This window comes from Nyctereutes procyonoides, unplaced genomic scaffold (assembly GCF_905146905.1).
Source record: "Nyctereutes procyonoides isolate TBG_1078 unplaced genomic scaffold, NYPRO_anot_genome, whole genome shotgun sequence".
NCBI lineage: Eukaryota > Metazoa > Chordata > Mammalia > Carnivora > Canidae > Nyctereutes > Nyctereutes procyonoides.
Genome location: NW_026575051.1, coordinates 72531007 through 72554175, shown reverse-complemented (window position 1 = coordinate 72554175; position 23169 = coordinate 72531007). Strand labels below are relative to the sequence as shown.

Genomic DNA, 23169 nt, shown 5'->3' with positions numbered 1-23169 from the left:
TACAGGAAACAACACAGGAACATGCTGAGCAATACCATGTGTTTGAAAACAGCAAAACAAACTAGGAAACTACCAGGTGTAAATGTGGCCTGTAATGTTTTAAAGAAAAGAGAGGGAGGAGAATATAAGGCATAAAGAGACATAAAAACATTTTTTTTTAATGGAAGACTAACCTATATTAGTAATTTAGGTAATAACTATACAAGACCATGGCTGTTGTGGGGGAGGGGGAGCGGGTGTTGTACAGGCTGGACTGGAACAGAAAGAGGGGCCCCCGGGACACGGACAAAGTTGTGAGTGCTGGTTACAGGGATGTCAACTGACTACCTCATGAGTTCATAGCGACTCATCCAATTCAAATTCAGAATTCAAAATTCAAAAACTACAGTTTTCTGTGTGTGCTGTATTCCACAGGGAAAAGCTTTTGAATTCAATAGTCATTGGGACTAAAAGACTTATGTCACCGAGAACTGAAATAATGAAATATTACATGAACAAAAGGGACCAGAGAATACTTAGGAATTAACTTTTATGAAACGCAGAAGCCCTATACGAAAACATTATAAACTACTAAAGAATCTAAGAGAAGATCTACACGTGGAAAAACACTTCTTGGATAGAGGAGAGAATATTAGACTGATGGACGGCAGGGCCTCCTCCGCTAGGCACGTCCCCTACACAAATACCGCCCTGAACCACAAGCAGGCGAGCAAGGGCCTCCTATGGCACGGTTTACGACGCTGCCAATGATCACGGAATGTGGGAGAGGAAGCCGTACGTCTGTGATGCTATCAGATTCCAGGACATACGGACTGAAAAAAAGCAAAGCTATAAAAATAATATATGCTTTAGTATTTTCTAAATATGGGCTCAAACGCTGCCCCAAAGGGCAGAATCTGCACAGAAGGGGCCTGGGAGCCCCGGGGGAAGTCGGCAGAAGAGAGAGAGTTAGGATCCTGATAATGATTCTATGTGCCTCTGAACTGCCTGAAAATACACTTTGACACAGTAGCCCAAACAATAAACCCAAGAACTTACATATTTCCAGGTAATAGTCATAAGAAAAACCCCTCCCCCGGCTGTACACGAAGCCCAGCGAGGACACTGGAGGACACAAGCGCGCTGGCTCTGCGCCCTGGGGCAAATCCCACAGCTCAGGCCTGAGTCTCTGCACCAAACAGGGGAACAAACCTGATCACGGGTTTTGTGAGAATTACAGGCAGCGTATCTGGGAACAGGAGGTACTCCAGATACGGAACGTAGCAAGTTTGTGTTTCAGGAGCAACCTTCCATTTGCAGGTGGTTCATCTGCTGTCACCGTGACACACAATGAAACATTGATTGAAACAAACAGCAAGCAAGCACACACTGAAACGGTTTCAGGCAATTATATCTAAAATACAACTTTAACAGTTATGATCACATGAATCTTACAAGGTGTCATTTATAACATCAAGCTAACACTTTTATAAACAGCATTTATTGTACAGAGTACTCTGAGGAAGAAAAATATGTACAGCATTCGTTCCCATTAATACGGCCACTCTGTCCTGCAATACTGAAAAGGCGGAATGTGTCTGGCACAAAAATAACCCCTAAGAGTCACGAATTAGAAAAACAACACTTTTAAAAAAGATTTTTACTTTTCTGGTAGAAATATAAAAACTGTGGTTTATGGGGAAGAAATTAAACAAAAGAAAAAGTCCAATCAACTGTAGAGGTGGCTTTAACACTTGAAGTTTTGTACCTCAAACCAACTTGTTGACAGCAGTGTGTCTTTAAAACCTAAATATAAATAACTGGGCAGCGCTGCCCAAAGAGCAGCACAGTACGGGCGACTTACATAACACTGCGGTGTTCTCTACGCAGAAGGAAGACCACTTCCCGGCATCCCCATGGGGAACACGTGCTGGAGAGCTTCACCAGGTGCTACAACCCACAGAACATCCATTTTCTCACCAAATTGGGGCCATCCACATCACCATCATTTAAATGTACCAAAACTGATTTGTTTTAAAAACAAGTGGGTGCAGAGGCAGGAGGATGCACAGCCATTACGTTGTCTTCCTGAAGCCCTTTAGAATAGGGTAGATGTTTTCAAATGCTTCATAAATTTCTGCTCTGACTTTAGCACCTATGAAGACAAGTCGGAGGAGAGAGTCAGAAATAGCTTTTCTTAATGTGTTAAAGAGGTAAAATTACTTTAAAACAAAACCACAGGGCAGCCCGGTGGCTTAACGGTTTAGTGCCGCCTTCAGCCCAGGGCGTGATCCTGGAGACCCGGGATCGAGTCCTGTGTCGGGCTCCCTGCACAGAGCCTGCTTCTCCCTCTGCCTGTGTCTCTGCCCCCCCCCCATGTCTATTATGAATAAATAAGTTAAAAATCTAAAAAAAAAAACCAAAAAACCATAAGCACAGTTCTCTCCATTACCAGTTAGACTAATAGCTACAGGCATTCAAACATAATGAGGGAATCCCTTGTCACAAACCTGTTTTTTTTTTTTTTTTTTAAAGACTTTATTTATTCGTGAGAGACAGAGAGAGAGGCAGAGACACAGTCAGAGAGAGAAGCAGGCTCCATACAGGGAGCCCGATGTGGGACTCGATCCCCGGTCCCCAGGATCACACCCTGGGCTGCAGGTGGCGCTAAACCGCTGCGCCACCGGGGCTGCCCATGTTTTTGTTTTTATAGTATGTTCTCTTTTTTAAAAATTAGATTATTCATTCATTCATTCATTCATGAGAGGCAGAGACATAGGCAGAGGGAGAAGCAGGCTCCCTGCAGGGAGCCCAATGCAGGACTTGATCCCAGGACCCCGGGATCACAACCTGAGCTGAAAGCAGACGCTCAATCACTGAGCTACCCAGGTGCCTCCAGGAAAAAGTTCTTAAAATAGCTTTTTTTAACCACAAAAACAGTGCCCTGGGTGACTCCAGCTCCCTCTGCAGTTTGCCACAAGTGACCCATCTTGGTCCCTGCATCAGTTTCTGACCTGAGCAGTTTGTGACCTAAGCAGCGCAGAAGGAACAGCCACATCATATTCCCCCACTTGCCTTCAAGCAAGCTCTTCTGAACCTTCCCCACTTGTTTCCAAGTGGCACTGCTGACAAATCCCAAAGCTTTACAGGAGCATTTCCAACTCAAAATGCCACCTCTCAGCCAATGTCAAGGCCACCCTCCCTGCTCTCCCCACTGGGGGTCTTGCTGTGGTCTCATTTCCCTGCTCTCAACCCCCACCCCCGGATGGTATGTTTCTCACTAGTGCTACACAGTGGAGGAGAAAGGGGCAATGGCATCTACACCACATACTATCCAACTGTCCCCACTCTGGGAAATTACTTCTCAGCACTGAGAAGAATCTGTTCGTGAAATTCTTTCAAACCTTTGGACACTACTTCCTGTTACAACTTACCTGTTAGTACAACTTTTCCAGAAACAAAAATAAGAAGAACAATTCTGGGTTTGATCATCCTGTAGATTAAACCAGGAAATAACTCTGGCTCGTAACTAGAAGGGAATGGCACAAACAGTTTAGAAATCAAAAGCTGCCCGTGCTTTAGGTAAAATACTACTAACCGAACCGCAGACTCACTGGGAGGTCAACCCAAAGGAGAGAAAACTAAAGGCCAGTGAGGGCGATCTATTGTCAGTACCTGAAGACCAACAAACTGTGTTTCTAATGAGACTGGATTTTCTCACATGAGAACAAGACCTTTAGATTTATGCTCTGCAGTGTCTGACCCTTATCAAGGGTCATGAGTGGCATGTCCGATTGGAATCCCAGCAGCCTCATTTTCCCAGTTCAGACAGACGGAAACCAGTTACGACATGTGTAATTACCCTAGTGGGAAATGCATGACAGGCTTCTCTGACAGAGGGACACTTGGGTGGATATCGGAAATGTGAGTGGAAGTTTCCTAGGTGAGAAGTGAACAAGAGGGATGTACAAAACCTGGTCCAAGAGGGGCAGGAGCAGAGAGGCTGGAGCGGTGGACAGTGGCCTTGTAAGTGGCAGGGAAAATAAGAAGAAAGAAGATTCATTTCACTCAAGTTTATACTTTGCTGGCAGAGCTCATATAATGTTCACTAGAAAAAAACAATTCAAACAACTAGGAACAAAAATTGATATAAGAGGTTGTGGATTTAATTCATGCATTTAAAATGCACTTATTGAGCAATAAAATAATAGGGAATCAATTTCATCCCAGTTAAGGGGCGTTATAGATGTCAATAAATGAAATGGGAAGTAGGAGAATGGTGAGAATAATACATTTTCCAAGACATTAGGAAGAAACTTCAACATTAAATACATCTATTGCTACATCATTTGTGCTTACATACTGTTTTGCATATGTTATGAACTAGGTTTACACAGATTGTAAATGAACTGTTGCCACAGGTAATACATTTCAGACTCACCTGCTAAACTGTTGGTGGGTCAGCACAAGGCCTTCTAACCTTATAGGGAACTTCACATCACAGCTCCCCACCATGTTCTGAATCTTGAAGTCCAAGAACTTAGCTGGAAAACCTAACTTCTGTACAACTCTGGCGTATTTCCTCGCTGCCAGTCTAGACTGTTCTTCACTAGGAAAAGGAAAAAGTGAGATAGTTACAAAGACACCTAAAATAATTATTTAAATGAGTAACTTATAAGAAGTCCAAACTAGAAAAGTTATTTTTTTAAAAAAGGCAAAATGTCACCCCCACTTCCAGTAAGAGAACAGACATTAACAATTTTATAAAAAAACAACAACAACAACAAAAAAACAATTTTATCATAAAGTACTCCTGTGTCCTTGACAGAAAACTGCAGGCCTACACCAAATTACTAATACACCCAGGTTTTACAGATGTGGAGTATCTCATCAGCACTATCATTACTATTACTGTAGTTTATAACCTATATATTTCTAAAATGAAAATTAACAACTTCATTTTGATAGGAAAATATTGATAGGATTTAGACTTGACTAATGCATGCACTAATTCTACTCATTATCCATTCTTATAACTCATCTGCTGGATAAACCTATGGCTTACTAATGTAGAACTTAGGAAAAGCAAAATAAAAGCAATAATACCATCCTGAGCAAAAGACTCAAGTGTAGGGGTCAGGAATGACAAAAATTAAGCATACATACATGAGATGCTTTCTTTTCCTTGAGGAAAATAAATTTATTTCTAGTTCCCTATCTTAGTAAAATAATGATGCAACTAGATACAGACTACTCAGTGTGTAGCAAATGGATAAAGAAAGCTAAACAGTACACATGAAAAACATGTCTAGGAAAGATAAAACCAACCAGCATTTATCGATAAACCCCAAGTTTTTGATACTTATCCAGGGAAAACAAGTAAGTCCCCTACATGAAGACTTCTGTGAAAACTGGGGATAAACCCATGTCTTGCCTTCTGAAAAAACCCAGAGACCATGAATCCCAATGTCCACACCAATAGCCTTCCCTTCATTAAATAAGCAAAAGCATCCACAGCCCCTTCTGTGAGTGAACAACTGCAAGTCTTATATTAAGTATCTTTTATTTTAAAGTTTAATTTACTTAATTTGTTCAAACTTTATGAAGCTGATGTAACTAATCCCCCCCCCCACTTTTTTTTTTATTCATGAGAGACAGAGAGTCAGAGACACAGTCAGAGGGAGAAGCAGGCTCCCTTCAGGCGATGTGGGACTTGATCCCAGGACCCTGGGTTCACACCCTGAGCCAAAGGGAGGCCCTCAACCGCTGAGCCACCCAGGTGCCCCTGATGTAACTAATCTTTCCCAGTCCTTTGCCTTCTACCAATTACACAGAGTCTATTAGACAAAGTTTATAGTCAAGGCCCCAAAGTGTTAACCTTCATAAATAGGATTGCTCCAAACAGACACAGAATATAGACAAGAGCATTTTATGAAAAGGGTACACTCCTTAACACCTGCATAACCCCAACCCTCATGAGGCAGACTATTTACAAGAGGCAGCAGTGATCTGTGACAACACACATGGTGCTGCCCCGCTGCAGATCTATATATACACTCTCACACCATTAGCTCTAAAATTTTGTGATTCCTGACCAATTCTTTGTTCACTCAGGGAGGAATCTGTGTTATATATAAAACTTTTTACATAAAGGGATCCTTAGTAATAGCTTGGATGTTACATTTTGTCAAATATACATAAAATGCAACTGAATATCATGGTACTGTATGACCTAGAGAATAAACTCTTTAAACCTACCTCTTGGCTCCCGTACACACCATCTTCCCAGAACTGAAAATCAGTGCAGTGGTTCGGGGCTCTCTTATTCTCATGATTACAGCAGCAAATCGCTAAAATGGTCAGAGACAATCATTAATGAGGTCATGCCAGACTGATTTCCTTTAGGAGAACAAGAAAATGACAAAGAACATCACAACTGATAAGAAGGACCTGCTACATACAGAGGTCTCGTATCTGACAGACGCTCCTAGACAGGATTCACTTACATCACCATGCAGCACGCGTGCTTCTGCACAGGGAGCAGAATCAACAGTGACTACTGAGTAAGCTGAACCTAGATCTATGTATTCTTTCACAGACATTGCAACAAAAAATAATATTTACGGGGTGCCTGGGTGACTCAGTTAAGTGTCCAACTCTTGGTTTCAGCTCAGGTCACGATCTCGGGGTTGTGGGATAGAGCCCCGCATCAAGCTTCGTGATGGGTGTGGAGCCTGCCTGGGGTCCTCTCTCTCCCTCTCCCTCTGCCTCTCCTCTGCCTCTCCCTCTGCCCCTCCCTCTTAAAAAATAATAATAATATTTGCAAACATTTTTACTTCAATTACATCCTTAATAAATGCCAGTGTCTGTTTATACTTATATTTGCTAGCTTCTAAAACTGTAACTGTTCTATTAATGATTTTTTTAGCAAATAGATTGATAAACCTTTTCTACCCCCAGCGGTAGTAAATCATATTACAACCATACCAACATGTAGTGAAACGGCCTTAGAAACAGTGTTAAAGTACATAAAATTGCAAATTAAGAAAAAAATCAAAGTTTTTATCTTTAATTTCTACTTTTTAAGTTTTGTGTCTTTTGTTTTTTGTTTTTAAGATTTTATGTTTATTTGAGAGAGAGAGAGCAAGCGAGAGCAAGAGCCCAGGGCAGGAGGCAGGGGGAGAGGGAAAAGCAGACTCCCAACTGAGCAGGGAGCCAAACACAGGGCTCAATCCCAGGACCTGAGATCATGACCAGAGCTGAAGGCAGACATTTAACCAACTGAACCACCCAGGTGCCCTTCTACTTTTTAAGTTTTAAGAATGTTTTTATTGCTAACATTGTAACTGAAGGGGAACATATTTCAGCCATGGATTGAATTAATGGCCTCCGTTACTAGCTTACATGATAAGAGCAAAAATTTGCTTTCAAATAACTCTAAAAATTTTAGTATCTGTAATGACATAAGAAAACAATTCATGTATTTCTAATCAAGATGACTCTTTAACAAATTAGACTGCTTTAACAATTTTAGTTTTAAAACTGCTCTATGGGGCAGCCCAGGTGGCTCAGTGGTTTAGCTCCACCTTCAGCCTGGGGCATGATCCTGGGGACCTGGGATCGAGTCCCACGTCGGGCTTCCCTGCATGGAGCCTGCTTCTCCCTCTGCCTGTCTCTCTACTTCTCTCTCTCTGTCTCTCATGAATAAATAAACAAAATCTTAAAAGAAAATAAAACTGCTCTATGTCTTCCCTCAGATTTCACCATCGTGCAAAAATGCTAGCCCTATATTCCAGTTTACACAAGTACCAAGAAAAGCACTCCCTAAATTCCCTCTACTGGTTTTATTGATCATATGGTATCATTTCACTGAGGATTATAAAATTGTAAAAGCATGTATTCAAAGCAAATAAAATGATAGAAGATTAATTATTTCTAATGCTACACATTATACAGGCTTGCCAACGGATAAATGGTCACTTCCAGGCCTTAGTTACCTTGGGATCTTAGACAAATACTTAAAAAAATTTTAATATACTTAAATTTCTTAAGAAAAAATAAAAACACTGGTCAAGAACAGTTTTTATTTGGCATTTACTTTCTTTTTAATATGCTGTGTAATAACTTTAATTTCTTGATGGAAGAATGTTGACATATATGTTTTTTTACCACTTTAGACAATTATAGAAGGGATATGTGTATCTGCACTGATGGAGAGACATATTTCTCAGTTATCTGCCTTCTAGTTTTCCTTGTGTCTGTACACAACCACATTGGATTGCTTTGGCTAAAGACAGTAACAAATATAAATGGTTGAGACTATACCAGGCACAACAGGTAATATATACAGTATCTTCTTATTAACGAAATTGTTATTTTATTATTACCACAAATTCAACATTATATATGTATCATTTTATTCAATATGCTGATATTACATTTCAAAGTCAAAGGTAAAATGCTTTATATGATGAAAACAGTTAAACAGTTCTGACTTCTCCTTTCTCTCTCTCTCTCTCTCTCTCTCTCTCTCTGTCTTTTTTAAAGATATTATTTATTCATGAGAGAGAGAGAAACAGAGACACACAGGCAGAGGGAGAAGCAGGCTCCATGCAGGGAGCCCGACACGGGCTCGATCCCAGGTCTCCAGGATCATGCCCTGGGCCAAAGGCAGGCGGTAAACCACTGAGCCACCCAGGTTGCCCCCTTTTTCTCTTTCTTAAACTCCAAAAAAATAAGAACTGTTTTTACATTGAAGTGTCTTGGTAATTTCCCAAAAGGCCACTGGGTAACCATAAAGATTTATTCCCTTACCATAAAAAGGAGGGGTTCTAAAATAATTAGCCATATTTGATGTTCTCTATATTTTAATTAGCTCAAGCAAGCTGACCAAAAAGTCTCAGTAGCTAAATAAGCCATTTTTGTTCTTAGCCAGTTATTACAGCAATATTTTATTTTGGACAGTTCTGTATAGGCTACAGCTTCCTCGCCTGTATATAAAAGACAGGTTACGCTTTAGAGAGCTAGAAACTTGCTCCAAGACCATTACTTAACAATTTTCTCAATGCACAGCTAACATTTATTTATCCAACTTAGCTATCAGCTATAGCTGCTAAACATACCCCTACACATCTATCATAGTACTTTGCTTCCTGTGTGACTGTTAAATACTGCTCCAATCTAAACCCAACTACTTTACTGCTCCCCCTTAAAAAAAATAATTTTAATAAACTATCAAAATACATCTGAACCTGCCTCATTCTGTATTGCTGATACATCCTAGAATGAGTCATTCAATAATGATTCATAAATTTAACATAATCAAGGTATACTTTATGTTGATATAACATCTAAATATTGTTTTAAGGTTTTATTTATATACTTAAAAGAGAGAAAGCAAATGAGAGAGAGAGCACAAGTGGGGGGAAGGGGCAGATGGAGAGGGAGGAGCAGACTCCCTGCTGAACAGGGAACCCCAACGTGGGGCTTGATCCCAGGATCCCGGCCAGGATCACTACCTAAGCTGAAGGCAGATGATTAACTGACTGAACCACCCAGGTGCCCCACTTCTAAATATTGTTATAAAATATTATTACAACAGCTCATTATCTACTAAAATTGCTATCTTACTAGTAGAGGTTCATGAGTAAATATTAATAGTCAATAAAATCTGGATTTATGTTACGAGGAAAATAAAAGAATTTTCTATCTTCTTTGGATATCTCCAAAACATTAAACATAGTGACTTATTAGAGAAATCATACTTCTGAAGAAAATATTAATTGTAAGATTACAGCCTACTCTAGGGAAAATGGCTTCACTAACTCACGTAAACAGCAGCTCTTACTAGGTTTAGGTGCCACTAACAATACAATGATATAGTTTTCAGGCTGAGGAGGAAGGAAGAAACTTAGTCATTGTCTTTCTCTTGCTTTTATTTAATATCTCAAAGTGGCTTGGTGTCACTCAAAATCATCTTCAAATTTTAATACTCAGGCATGTGCATATACACGTTGAGTATAAACAAAAGGCCAGCAAAAAAAAAAAAAGAGAGAGAGAGAGACACACACACACACACAAATATGTACATAGATTCAAACTTCACAAGAATATTGGTGAGGACAGAGGAAGACACAGACATGGCCAACAAGCACATGAGGAAATGCTCCGCATCACTGGCCATCAGGGAAATACAAATCCAAACCACAATGAGATCCCACCTCACCCCAGTGAGAATGGGGAACATTAACAAGGCAGGAAACCACAAATGTTGGAGAGGATGTGGAGAAAGGGGAACCCTCTTACACTGTGGGTAGGAGTGTGACCTGGTGCAGCCACTCTGGAAAACTGTGTGGAGGTTCCTCAAAGAGTTAAAAATAGAGCTACCCTATGACCCAGCAATTGCACTGCTGGGGATTTACCCCAAAGATACAGATGCAGTGAGACGCCGGGACACCTGCACCCCGATGTTTCAAGCAGCAATGTCCACAATAGCCAAACTGTGGAAGGAGCCTCGGTGTCCATCAAAAGATGATGGATAAAGAAGATGTGGTCTATGTACACAATGGAATATTCCTCAGCCATTAGAAACGACAAATACCCACGATTTGCTTCGATGTGGATGGAACTGGAGGATATTATGCTGAGTGAAATAAGTCAATTGGAGAAGGACAAACATTATATGTTCTCATTCATTTGGGGAATATAAAAAATAGTGAAAAGGAATAGAAGGGAAGGGAGAAGAAATGGGTAGGAAATATCAGAAAGGGAGACAAAACAAAAAGACTCCTAACTCTGGGAAACGAACTAAGGGTGGTGGAAGGGGAGGAGGGCGGGGGGTGGAGGTGAATGGGTGACGGGCACTGAGTGGGGCACTTGACGGGATGAGCACTGGATGTTATTTTGTATGTTGGCAAATTGAACACCAATAAAAAATAAATTTATTATTAAAAAAAAAAGAAGCTGTGGTCTATGTATACAGTGGAATATTCCTCAGCCATTAGAAACAACAAATACCCACCATTTGCTTCGACGTGGATGGACCTGGAGGGTATGATGCTGAGTGAAGTAAGTCAATCGGAGAAGGACAAACATTATATGGTCTCATTCATTTGGGGAATATAAAAATTAGTGAAAGGGAATAAAGGGGAAAGGAGAAAAAATGAGTGGGAAATATCAGAAAGGGAGACAGACCATGAAAGACTCCTAACTCTGGGAAACGAACTAGGGTCGGTGGAAGGGGAGGTGGGCGGGGGGTGGGGGTGACTGGATGACGGGCACTGAGGGGGGCACTTGACGGGATGAACACTGGGTGTTATTCTATATGTTGGCAAATTGAACACCAATAAAAAATAAATTTATAAAAAAACAAAAAGAAAAAAGAAAAAAAGAATATTGGTGAGGATATTTAACTTGAGAAGTTCAAAAGGCTACTTCATAAGCCAAGAAAAACTACAATAGAAGCAAGACGCTGAATTCTTACTTAGATGTGATCTAGAAGTAGCCAAACCAAAATCTAGATGTGCTTAATAACAGCATATACGTAGTTCTGTTGATTAAGCTTTTCTTTGTTAAAAGGGCCAATGCTAAAACAGCCCAAGTTTCCAAAAAGAGATTCATTATTTATTATTAACTTCTGGCCAATCCTGTTTCACCCAAGTACCCTTCCCCAAATCTCCAACTGGGTTATTCTGAAGTAAAATCCAGATAGTATATCATTCCATTCTATATAGATTTAAAAACATTAACGGAATCATACCATATATTCTGTTCTTTAATGTCACAGGATCCCATCACAACGGGCAAATAAATTTTAGTTTATGGCATGCAGACCGCCCTGACTCTAGGGTCTCTCATATGGTAGCTACTCAATAAAAAAAAAGATACAAATTTTGCTGGCATCAACAAACCTAAGCATGACGCAAACATTTTGTTCTAAGGACCTTTACCAGTAAATTCCTGTATTATTATAGTTTGAAATACATTATAATTGCTCTGACCTTGGGATTATATTCAGCATTTCGGGCACGAAGTGCAATGGTCTTTAGGTCAAGCTTACAGCCAAGATTCACTGTAGATACAATATTTCTGCAAAAAATTTGAAAAGAAAACATGATTATTTATTTAACTTTTACAGGTTGAGATGTTTGAAATTATCTAGAAATCTGATTCTTTTACTAGAACAAATTTGTTTACATTGGTTTAATTTAAACTAATTTAAATTTTAAATTTTTAAAAATTGTTGACATTTATTACACGTTTAGTACACACCCTTGTGAGCATTTCACATAGGTTATCCTACTTAATACTTACAATGCACTAGGAAGTAATAACTATTAATATTCACACTTTCAGATGAAGAGGCTGAGGCTTAAATGGGGCAGTTACCTTGCTCCAGGTAATCATGGTTCCAAAGTGGTAGTCAGTGTTTGCATCCATCTATCCCCATCTATCCCCAGAGCCATGCCTTAGCCCTTTGAATGAAACTGACTGCCCATAAACCATCATGCATGAGCATGGAACAACCCTGTTCTGTGAATGCTGATTCCAAATTGCGAACACATCTCCAATTGTTTCTAGCTCACTGCTGCTTTTGGTTCTTTCCCATCCTGTCAAAATGCAATACTTTGAAAACTTGATGGCTCACAATTTGGTTGGCTAAGAAAGAAGATAGCTGTATACTTTAATATACAATTGTAAGGCCAATTAGAATGATCAACCCAATGACTGTTTTCATTTCTACATCAACTGTTTCCTTCCAGGTATCTCTGGGTGGCTCAGCGGTTTAGCACCTGCCTTCCACCCAGGGCGTGATCCTGGAGTCCCCGGATTGAGTCCCATGTCGGGCTCCCGGCATGGAGCCTGCTTCTCCCTCTGCCTGTGTCTCTGCCTCTCCCTCTCTCTCTCTCTCTCTCATGAATAAATAAAATCTTAAAAAAAAACAACAAAAAAACTGTTTCTTTTCAATCAATTTTATATACACACTTGCCTTTAGCATTTCTTTACTTACAAACTGAATCAAGTTGTGGTGCATCTACCACAAATTTAGTCATACAATTGCTACGCATACTCATTTTTCCTTTTTTTTTTTTAAACAAACAGTACATAGGGTTCAAACTTCTCTGTATCCCCAAAACTTGTTATATTCTGCTTTTGGCAGCTGTCCTGATGAGTATGAGGTGGTATCTCATTGTAGTTTTGATCTGCATTTACATGTGTAGTGATGTCGAGCATCCTTTCATGTGGTTATTGGCCATTTGCATATTTTCCCTGGAGAAATGTCTATTCAAGTCCTTTGTCCATTTTGGAATCAGGCTCTTTGTTTTTTGTTGTTGGGTTTTAGTAGTTCTCTAAATATCTAGATAATAAGCCTTTATTGGATACATGACTTACAACCATTTTCTTCCATCTTGTGGGTTGCATTTTTACTCTGTGAACAGTGTCTTGATAAAAATTTTCACGTAGTTCAGGTTATCTGCATTTTCTTTTGTCACCTGTGTCTTTGGTGTCACATCCAAGAAAACATTGCCAAGTTCAATGTCGTGAAGCTTTTGTCCTATATTTTCTTCACTGACTTTTCCTTTGGATCTTACACTTAAGTCTTTTATCTATCTTGAGTTAGGGTTTGTTTTCATTTTGTTTGTTGTTTTTTTGTTGTTGTTGTTGTATCCAAAATCTGGTTTATTGGGATATTTTCCCACTCCCCTTGATTCATGGTGCTTTTAGTGCTGCTTCTGCCTAAAAGACCATCCTTCTGTAAGCCTTGCTTTTTCCTCCTGTGGGCTGGCTTCTCATTGACACATATGTGAGAATATTTGTATTTTTTCAAGAATTTTTCTCCTACCCCTATCGACTCTGCACCCATTTCATTTATGTAGAAAAATCCATTTAGGACAAGGACATCCTCAGCTTGTGGAAAGGACAGAGCTCTTCAAAGTTACATATAGCCCTCATAATAACCAATGAAGACAAACAAGGACCACCATGAACTAAGACTAAGTAACTAATCTTCCCTTCCCAAAGACTGAAAACATCACAAGGGAGGGAGACTACAAAATGCTTGGTTCAGCAAATCAGCTAGAGGGAAATGTCTATAAAAACAATTTGGTAGCTTGTGTTTATATATTTGGCCCAGGATTATAAACATGAGATACCAGGTCTGAAGATGTTATGCGAGCCTTTTACTGAAGGGACTGACTCACTAAGGCAGCTTAGCATCCCTTTCTCATGTAAAAGTGAGAGAGAAAACATATATACTTGATATATGATGACTACTATCCTTAATAGTATCAAATCCTTAAATAAATCAATCCAGTTGAAAACAAAGAACAGCAGCACCCAGTCCAAAGGACACTTCCAGGATGAGGGAGAAGACACAACACAAAGTACTCACTGTAGCTGCGGCACGATCCCAGAGCTCTCAGAGGCTGGTGTGGCAGGGGTAATAGGGGTCATGGGGGTCATGGGGGAGGGATAGAGGGGAGTGGTGCCCGGCAAGGGTGCAGTGGTAAGAGTCTGTGAGTGGAAGAGCTGTGGTGTCTGGCCCGAGGCCCCCTGGGTCGCCTGCTGGGATGTCGACTGCTGCACTGCTGTCACAGCCTGCTGCTGGGCCTGCTGCTGCTGCTGCTGCTGCTGCTGGGCCTGCTGCTGCTGGGCCTGCTGCTGCTGCTGCTGTTGTCTCTGCTGCTCCTCCAGGAGAGAAAGGCTGTTGGTGTTCTGGATAGGCTGTGGAGTCAGTCCTGTGCCATAAGGCATCATTGGACTGAAGATAGGGATTCCAGGAGTCATGGCACCCTGCGGAAAGTCAGGAGAACAGTAAGTCAGGCCAGCTGGTATGGGGTGATTCCTGCACCTGTGTGATAGAAGAGGCGTATAAGGACAGATGCCTTCTGAATATAAAGGGTTATGATGCCTTAACAGAAATGCATCTTCTGTTCTTATACATACCACTTTCTTCTTCACCATGGCATGGTAGGTAAGAGCTTAGTATTTGGGATTATACCTGGGTGTGCAATCCAACCCTGCTACTTACTGCATGTGAAAACTCGAGGAAGTTGCTTAGCCCTAATAATAGTGTTAGTAATAATGTTCTAATACTGTTAGAAAGAATAAAGGAAATAACTGGAGTGACTGCCCATCGATGTTTAAACTACTACCCTAGCATACAGCCCATTCACTCTCAGTGACTATTATCTGTCCAAGGTTGGCTGATAAATCACATGCTTACCCTAGAGATGCCACTTAACTCATTCAACGCAATGACAAGCACATGGAAAACACTCCGTGTTAACAACAATAACGACAATTGTGAGAATACTATTCAAAAAGGTGGATCATTTGCTCTCCAAAAAGTTTATTTTTTTTTAATTTTTTTTTTAAATTTTTTTATTCATTTATGATAGTCACAGAGAGAGAAAGAGAGAGAGGCAGAGACATAGGCAGAGGGAGAAGCAGGCTCCATGCACCGGGAGCCCGATGTGGGATTCGATCCCGGGTCTCCAGGATCGCGCCCTGGGCCAAAGGCAGGCGCCAAACCGCTGCGCCACCCAGGGATCCCTCTCCAAAAAGTTTAAATCAAGAAAATCCAATGCATCTATCAGAACAGTCTCAATTTACTTCTCCAAATACTTAACTTTTCCAGACACTGTTACATTTACTAACTTACGAGTCTCAAAACAGCCCTTTGGAAGAAGGAAAAAGAGATGCTGTTCTTCTCACATTAAGGACAAGAAAACTGACACCAGGAGAAGCTAAATGACTTCCCTAAGACCACAGATCTCACTAGTAGAGAAGCCATGATCAACGGCTAAGTTTTCTGGACACCCAGTCCACTGCCCTCACTCAACAACAAAATCCATGGAGCTCGTGGAGCCTGCAGAGCTTGCAGTGGTTTTGTGAACCTCTTAAAATTACACCCAATATTTCTGCCTGAAAGAATCCACAGTGTCCAGTAGATCCTCAAATGGGTGCAAGATCCAAAAGAGAGCCACAATCCCTTCCCACTTCTACCACATTATTTGACAGAAAGCATAAACCAAAACTGTCTAAGGAATTTCTGTTAAATTGTTTCACCAACATGATGGCAGGAAGAATGTGAGAGGAGGAGGAGCAAATGTATACCACAGCCCTAACTGTATAGGAGTTAGTCTATGGCATCTAACACTCTATAGACATTCAGGTCACATTACTTTGAAAAAGTAAGGTTTGTTTGTTTTTTTTTAAATTTTTATTTATTTATTTATTATTATTTTATATATATATATATTGTATTTATTTATGATAGTCACACAGAGAGAGAGAGAGAGAAAGAGAGAGGGGCAGAGACACAGGCAGAGGGAGAAGCAGGCTCCATGCACTGGGAGCCCGACGTGGGATTCGATCCCGGGTCTCCAGGATCGCGCCCTGGGCCAAAGGCAGGCGCTAAACCACTGCGCCACCCAGGGATCCCTTTTTTTTTTATTTATTTATGATAGTCACACAGGGAGAGAGAGAGAGAGGCAGAGGGAGAAGTAGGCTCCATGCATCGGGAACCCAACGTGGGATTTGATCCCAGGTCTCCAGGATCGCGCCCTGGACCAAAGGCAGGTGCCAAACCGCTGCGCCACCCAGGGATCCCGAAAAAGTAAAAGGTCTTACTTTCTTTATGTCACATAAACAGATGAACTCAAAATGGATCACAGACATACGTGTAAAAGATAAAACTATGTTGAGAAAATCCTTAAGACTTCGGGTAAGACAAGATTTCTTAAGATACCAAAGCACTAATCATGAAGTAAACTGATAAATGGACTTCAGAAAAAAGTAAGAGCTTCTACTCTTTGAAAGACACCATTAAGGAAATTATAAAGGAAGCCACACCACAGACTGAGAGAAAACATATATAATACCTACACCTGAGAAAGCACCTGTATCCATAATATATGAAAGCAACTATAATACAATAAAAGACAAATAAGCCAACAAACAAATGGGCAAAGGATGCCAAGGACATTCTACAAATGAAGACAAGCAACTGGCCAAAAAGCACTTAACAAGATGCTCAAAATCATTAGTCATCAGGAAAATGCCAATTCAAATCACAAATACTATTAAGCAACAACTTAAGCAACAACTAGAATAGCTAAAATTTAAAACCTCAAGTATCAGTGAGGATGTGGAACAACCAAAACTCTCACATGCTGCTGGCAGAACTAGAACATGGTTCAACAATTTCTCAGAGTGAAACGTATACTTAACCATATGGCCTAGCAATCCCTCTCCTAGGTATTCGCCCAAGAGAGACAGAAACAGTAGACACACAGCCTGTTCACAAATGTTTACAGCAACTTTATTCATAACAGCCCTGACCTAGAAACTCCCCCTAATGTATGGATACACAAAATGTGATACAGCCACACAAAGGAGCATTACCTGACAATAAAAAGGCATCTGTGGACATACAAGTGTTAAATTGGGCAAAAAACACAGACACACACAAAAAACCACATACTGATATAATTCCATTTGTATGAAACTCTAGGCTAGGCAAAACTATCTTTAGCTAAGGATCAGCAGATCAATTGTATACACAAGTATATATAATTATCAACACACTTAAAAGGGGTGTTTTTATTCTATGAAAATTTTATCTAAAGGTTAAATATTTTCTTTTTTTTTTTTTACATTTTTTAATTTAAATTCAATTAATTAACATACAGTGTATTACGTTTCAGAGGTAGAGGCCAGTGATTCATCAGTTGCATTTATCACCCAGTGCTATTACATCAAGTGCCCTCCCCAATGCCCATCCCCCAGTTACCCCATCCCTCACCCACCTCTCCTCCAGTGACCCTCAGTTTCCTAGAGTTATGAGTCTCTTTTAGTTTGTCTTCCTGATTTTGTTTCCCTCCCTTCCCCTATAACCTCCTGCTTTGTTTCTTAAATTTCATATGAGTGAAATTATATAATTGTCTTTCTCTGATTGACTTATAGATTAAGAATTTTTAAAATTTATTCATTAAAGAGACAGAGAGTGCACGTGCACATACAAGTGGGAGAGGCGGAGGGAGAGGGAGAGAGAATCCCAAGCAGACTTCTAGCTGAGGGCAAAGGCTGACACAGGGCTTGATCCCACAACCAGTGAGATCATGACCTGAGCCAAAACCAAGAGTCAGACACCCAACCGACTAAGCCACCTAGGTGCCCTGCAAATAATATATCTACTTTTCTTTTTAAAAACCTTTTGGGGAGCCTGGGGGAGTGAGCCAGTTGAGCATCCAATTCTTGCTTCGTAGGATCCAGCCCCATGTCGGCCTCTGCACTCAGTGCAGACTCTGTGGAAGATTCTCTTTCTCTTCCTCCTCTCACTCTCTCCTCTATCTCTCTCTCTCAAAAAAATCAATTAAATCTTAAAAAATATAAGTAGATATGTTTTCTCCTTAAACGTAAAAGAGAAAGGATAAAACCAGAAAATAAGTGATGCCTGGGTGGCTCAGTGGTTGAGCACCTGCCTTCAGCCCAGGGCATGATCCTGGAGACCTGAGATCGAGTCCTGCATCGGGCTCCCTACATGGAGCCTGCTTCTCCCTCTGCCTCTCTCTGTGTGTCTCTCATGAATAAATAAATAAAATATTAAAATAATAATAATAATTTGGTGAGATTTACTCTCAGAATCAACGACCCGATAATCACCTGGAGCACTTTCATAAATGTTTATGGAAAGAGTAAGATTATAAACAGATACATATTTTAACTTCCAAATAAACTCCCTAAATTTAACACTATCATGCCTACCAAAGTCTAATAGAACTTCTCAACAAAATAGAAGCTTAAAAACATATACATCCATTTTCAACAATGCGTGGTTAAATCCCCTTGCTTCCTTTTTACAACCTCTAGCAATGCAGATTCCCATCTATGCCCTCCATCCAGCTGTATTACCTGAGGGGAGGCCAGGCCCTGAGCATAAGGCGGCAAGCTGTTGTTCTGATCCATGATGTTCACTCTCTTCTTGGTAAATCAAATACCTTTGGACGGGAACTTGCCTCGGCATTCAGTCTTTTCCTAGAGCATCCCCAGTACACGCTTCTTAGCGATTTCCTCAACTGCTTGCGTTATCCTCATGCACACCAAGAAACAGTAATCTGCTTTGAAAAAATTTGAAGTTTAGTGTAAAAATACGGGCAAGCTGTAGAGTTTTATAAACCAGTTTCATGATAACACACAAATTAGAAAAAAAAAACAATGAAACTATTTTGGAATATATTTCTTTTAACCTTATAATGCTGAAATGCTATTCTTTCCGTGTGTACTGTGACTGCATGTAAAACTGTCAATAGAACAAAAACTACTTTATTACATGTTTGATTTAAAAACTCTTAAGAATGTTCAAAATTAAGGTGTCATAATCAAAATTAAAAACTTTTGGGGAGGGGCACCTGGGTGGCTCAGCGGTTGAGCATCTGCCTTCGGCTCGGCTCAGGGCGTGACCCCGGGGTCCGGGAATCAAGCCCCACATCAGGCTCCCTGCAGGGAGCCTGCTTCTCCCTCTGCCTGTGTCTCTGCCTTGCTCTCTCTGTGTCTCTCACGAATAAATAAAATCTTAAAAAAAAAAAAAACAACAACTTTTGGGGAAAAACACTCAGAGAAAACAAATTCCTAAGCAAGCTTATATCTGAGCAGAAATATTGATTGAGCACAGTATACACAGTGCTATTTGATATTTTGTATCCTCCACAACATCTTGGGTATAAGTTCAATAAATACTGAATTGGATCCAATACACTTTAGTGTGATCATTTACTGATCTTCTGATTTATTTTTTTTAAGATTTTATTTGGTTTGTATCCCAGTGGGGCCTGCCTACATACATACATACATACATACAAATAAATAAATAAATAAATAAATAATATTAGTTATGAGAGACGGACAGAGAGAGAGAGAGAGACACAGGCAGAGGGAGAAGCAGGCTCCTTGCAAGGAGCCTGATGTGGAAGTCGATCCTGGATCCTGGGATCATGCCCTGAGCCTAATGCAGACACTCAACGGCTGAGCCACCCAGGTGTCCCTGATAATCTGATTTAATAGAACACAGAAGCTGTACAGACCCAAAAATAAATAGCACGTTTTTATACATGTAATAAGTTGATTTCTTTAGAACACATAAACACGAACTGTACTTTATCTAGCTTTCCTTATTAGCTCGTCTCTTTACTGGCTACATATTTTTTTATTTCTTTTAGACTAAAGAACCAAGTGACTACTGGAAGACCGTTTTGAGTTTAGTTCCGATGGATCCTTAACTTGCTGAGGGTTCTGTGAGAACTGGATCAAACGGGACTGGCTGATTAACACATCAAGGACAAAATCTAGTTATCACCTAGTAAACACAGGATAAATGTTAGCTCCCGTTAGATTTCAGCGTAAACATTATCTACTAAGGTACTGTCACTTACAGAGCCTGCCGGTCTCAGAGTGACAAGCTGACACGAAAGGCACGCAGGGCCTTCCAGCTTGCACAAAGCAAGCACTCAGACGTTTGTCGGACGAAGGAGAGAACCGGACAGTCGCTTTGGGAGGACAAGGGACCCAAACACTACGCACCCTACATACTCGCCACTGAAAAAGGCCAAAAAAGGAAGAAAGAACACTCTGCTTCAGAAAACGTCAGATATAAGAAAAGTGTATTTTTAAAAGTGTCTTCCTGTAATAAGAGAAGTGCTGACACCACGAAATCGGTGAGAGCAAGGCCATTCGCACCCGAGTTCGCTGTGCCGGGGGCGCGGATCCGGATCCCGCAGCGCGGCGGCCCCGGGGAGCGGCGGAGGAGGACGGCGCAGCCCCCGCCGCGGCTGGCAGGGCAGCGGGGACACACGGGGGGCTCCGGTCCCGGAGGCGGAGAGCCGCGGAGCACGGCCCTGCGGCCCGGGAGCGGCGACCGCGAGCGAGGAGCCAGGGGCCGCCCCGGCCGCGGCGACAAGGAAGGGGGCGGGGTTGGGAGCGCTCAGTACGGGAGACTGCCCGGAAGCTGGGGGCTGCGCGGCCCGCCCCTCCCCGCCCCTCCCCGCGGGCCCCCTTAAGACGGCGGAGCCCACAGGCAGGCCGCGCCCAGACGAGCCCCGCAGAGGGGGCTGCTCCACGTCGGGCGCCCAGGGACGGAGCCGTGAGCCCCGCGCGGCCCCTGCTCCCCCCCCCCCCCGGCGCCCGCGGTAAACGGCGAGCGGAGGCTCCCGCGCCGCAGTCCCGCTCGGGGAACCCCAGGAGGACGCGGTGCGGCGGGCCGGGCAGGGCAGCCGGAGGGGCCGGAGGGGCGGAGGGGCGGCCCCGCGCCCGGGCAGGGCGGCTCCCCAGCTCGGCCGACGCGGGCGGCGCGTACCGGCCCGAGCGGCGCTGCACGAGCGCAGGAGCCGCGTCCCCCCGCGGCCTGCGCGCCCCTCGGCGCCCCGCCATCGCCCCACGGCCGCGCCGCAGGCCTCGCCTCCGCGCCGGCGCTCGGACGACGGGAAGGCGACCGCGGCTGTTACCTGCGGTCCCCGCACGGTCCCCCGCGCGCTCGCGAAACCGAAGTTCGGCCGCAGGCGGCCCAGGCGCCCGCCACGGCGACCCTTTCCGACCCTACTGATCTCCGGGCGCGAGCTGATCATGTCACTTCCGCCAGGACCGCCCTCGGCTTCAGCAGGCTACGGACGCCGGAGCGGCGGCCATGGGAAGTGTTGGCGCCCGGGCACTTCCGCTGTTCGCCCGAGCGCCGGGCGGAAGGGCGAGGAGGCGCCGGCGGAGGCCCCGGCCGGGGCTCTTCCCAATTGGTCCCTGCTGCGGGGAGGCAAGATCGGGATGTTCAAACGTTAACTTTTTAAACCGTCCAGCCGTGTGACTTTCGGCGAGCTCCCCGGGCTCCCCGCCTCCGCTGGGAGAATGGAACGCGAATGGCAGGAGCCCTCGGAGAAGCTGCGAGATTGGTGAGGAGCCCGGCACGTGGGACGCCCTCGGGGCCTGAGAGCCCCAGACACGAAGATAGGAGGAAAGCAGCCTGGCTTAGGACTGCGGTCCGCTGGGCTTGTGCCGCGACCTTCTCTTCTCGCCCGTGCCGCAGACTAGGACGGAACCCCAAGCTGGGCCGCCCCTCCCTGGGAAAGCCGATACTGCAGAGACACTGGAACGGAACGGGAGCTTCAGCAGGAGGCCGACTCCGGTCCGGAGGCCACCTCCAGGGTTTCTGCCTGGCCCCGGGCTCCCAAGGGAGTTTAGGGCAGCCAAGGAGTCGGAGTGCAGCGGTCCCTAACTCCTTGGTGCGGTGCGGACTCCTGGTGCCGCCTGCAGCGTCATCACAGTGCTCGGGATTGGACAGGGGTCTGGTTCCTTAGGGGCCAGACTTGTGCAAGAGAGTCTGGTTTGTTTCCTGCCGTCGGAGGTGCTCTGCTCCTCCCAGGAAAGCGTGCACGGGGCACAGATACACGCAGAAAGGCTACTCATGTGGGCTAAGGCCGCTTGCCGAAGCGTAAGGGCTACCAGGTGGGCCGGGGGAGCCAAGGTGGCTTCAAGGGTATCAGTAGTTTTTTCTTAGTCTGTTCACGTCCTCATGCGTGGGACCCCAGGGTATCTCCGTCTCCCCTACGGTCCATATAAGCACATTCATATATTGTACAGTAATCCACTTCCTTTGTAGTGTTAGCCCTTGAACCATGCAGGGGTTAGAAACTCGAACCTCCCCAGAGATGAAAATCCACGTAGAACCTTTGATTCCATTCAGCCTTTTGTTGACTGGAAGCTTTGCTGATATCGTGAACAGTTGATTGACACATATTGTGTATGTTATATGTATTATATGCTGTATTATCATTGAGGTGGAAAAAATTATAAGAGAAAATACATTTACAGTACTGTATTTATTGGGAAAAAAATCTGTATGTAAGTGGACCTGTGCAGTTCAAACCTGTGTTGTTCAAGGGTCAACTCTATTTTATAAATCAGTAAGGTGGTGAACTCCTTAGGGATAAAGAATGTTTCATACCCATTTGTATTCAGGACAGAATCTGAATAAGTATAATAATTTTCTGTCCATAACCAATAAAGAAAATCCTGTTTTATCCTTTGTTTCCAGTAAAACATGGGGAAACTGTTAAAACAAGTACTTATCAAAAATCTTTTCTGAAAAAAAAAAAAAAATCTTTTCTGGTCCCCAAATCACACACATGTTATCGGGTGGTCCAT

The 23169-nt window shown here is 42.9% G+C and overlaps 1 protein-coding gene across 3 annotated transcripts; it reads right to left on the bottom strand.

Moving 5' to 3' along the window:
• Positions 1-1372: 1372 nt before the first annotated feature.
• On the bottom strand, positions 1373-23041 carry TBP (TATA-box binding protein). Of its 3 annotated transcripts, none has more exons than XM_055330703.1 (8): positions 21483-23041; positions 18898-19103; positions 14372-14772; positions 11979-12066; positions 6238-6329; positions 4421-4588; positions 3414-3508; positions 1373-2134 (listed from the first exon to the last, which is right to left on the bottom strand). In XM_055330703.1, the coding sequence occupies exons 2-8, from the start codon at positions 18949-18951 to the stop codon at positions 2055-2057; spliced, it is 978 nt and encodes a 325-aa protein (XP_055186678.1). In that variant the 5' UTR covers positions 18952-19103; positions 21483-23041; the 3' UTR covers positions 1373-2054. The 3 variants fall into 3 exon arrangements, with proteins under 3 accessions (XP_055186678.1, XP_055186677.1, XP_055186679.1); XM_055330702.1 differs by having other exon boundaries at positions 18898-19100; XM_055330704.1 differs by lacking the exon at positions 21483-23041 and adding an exon at positions 20415-20469 and having other exon boundaries at positions 18898-19100.
• Between the last annotated feature and the right edge of the window lie 128 nt (positions 23042-23169).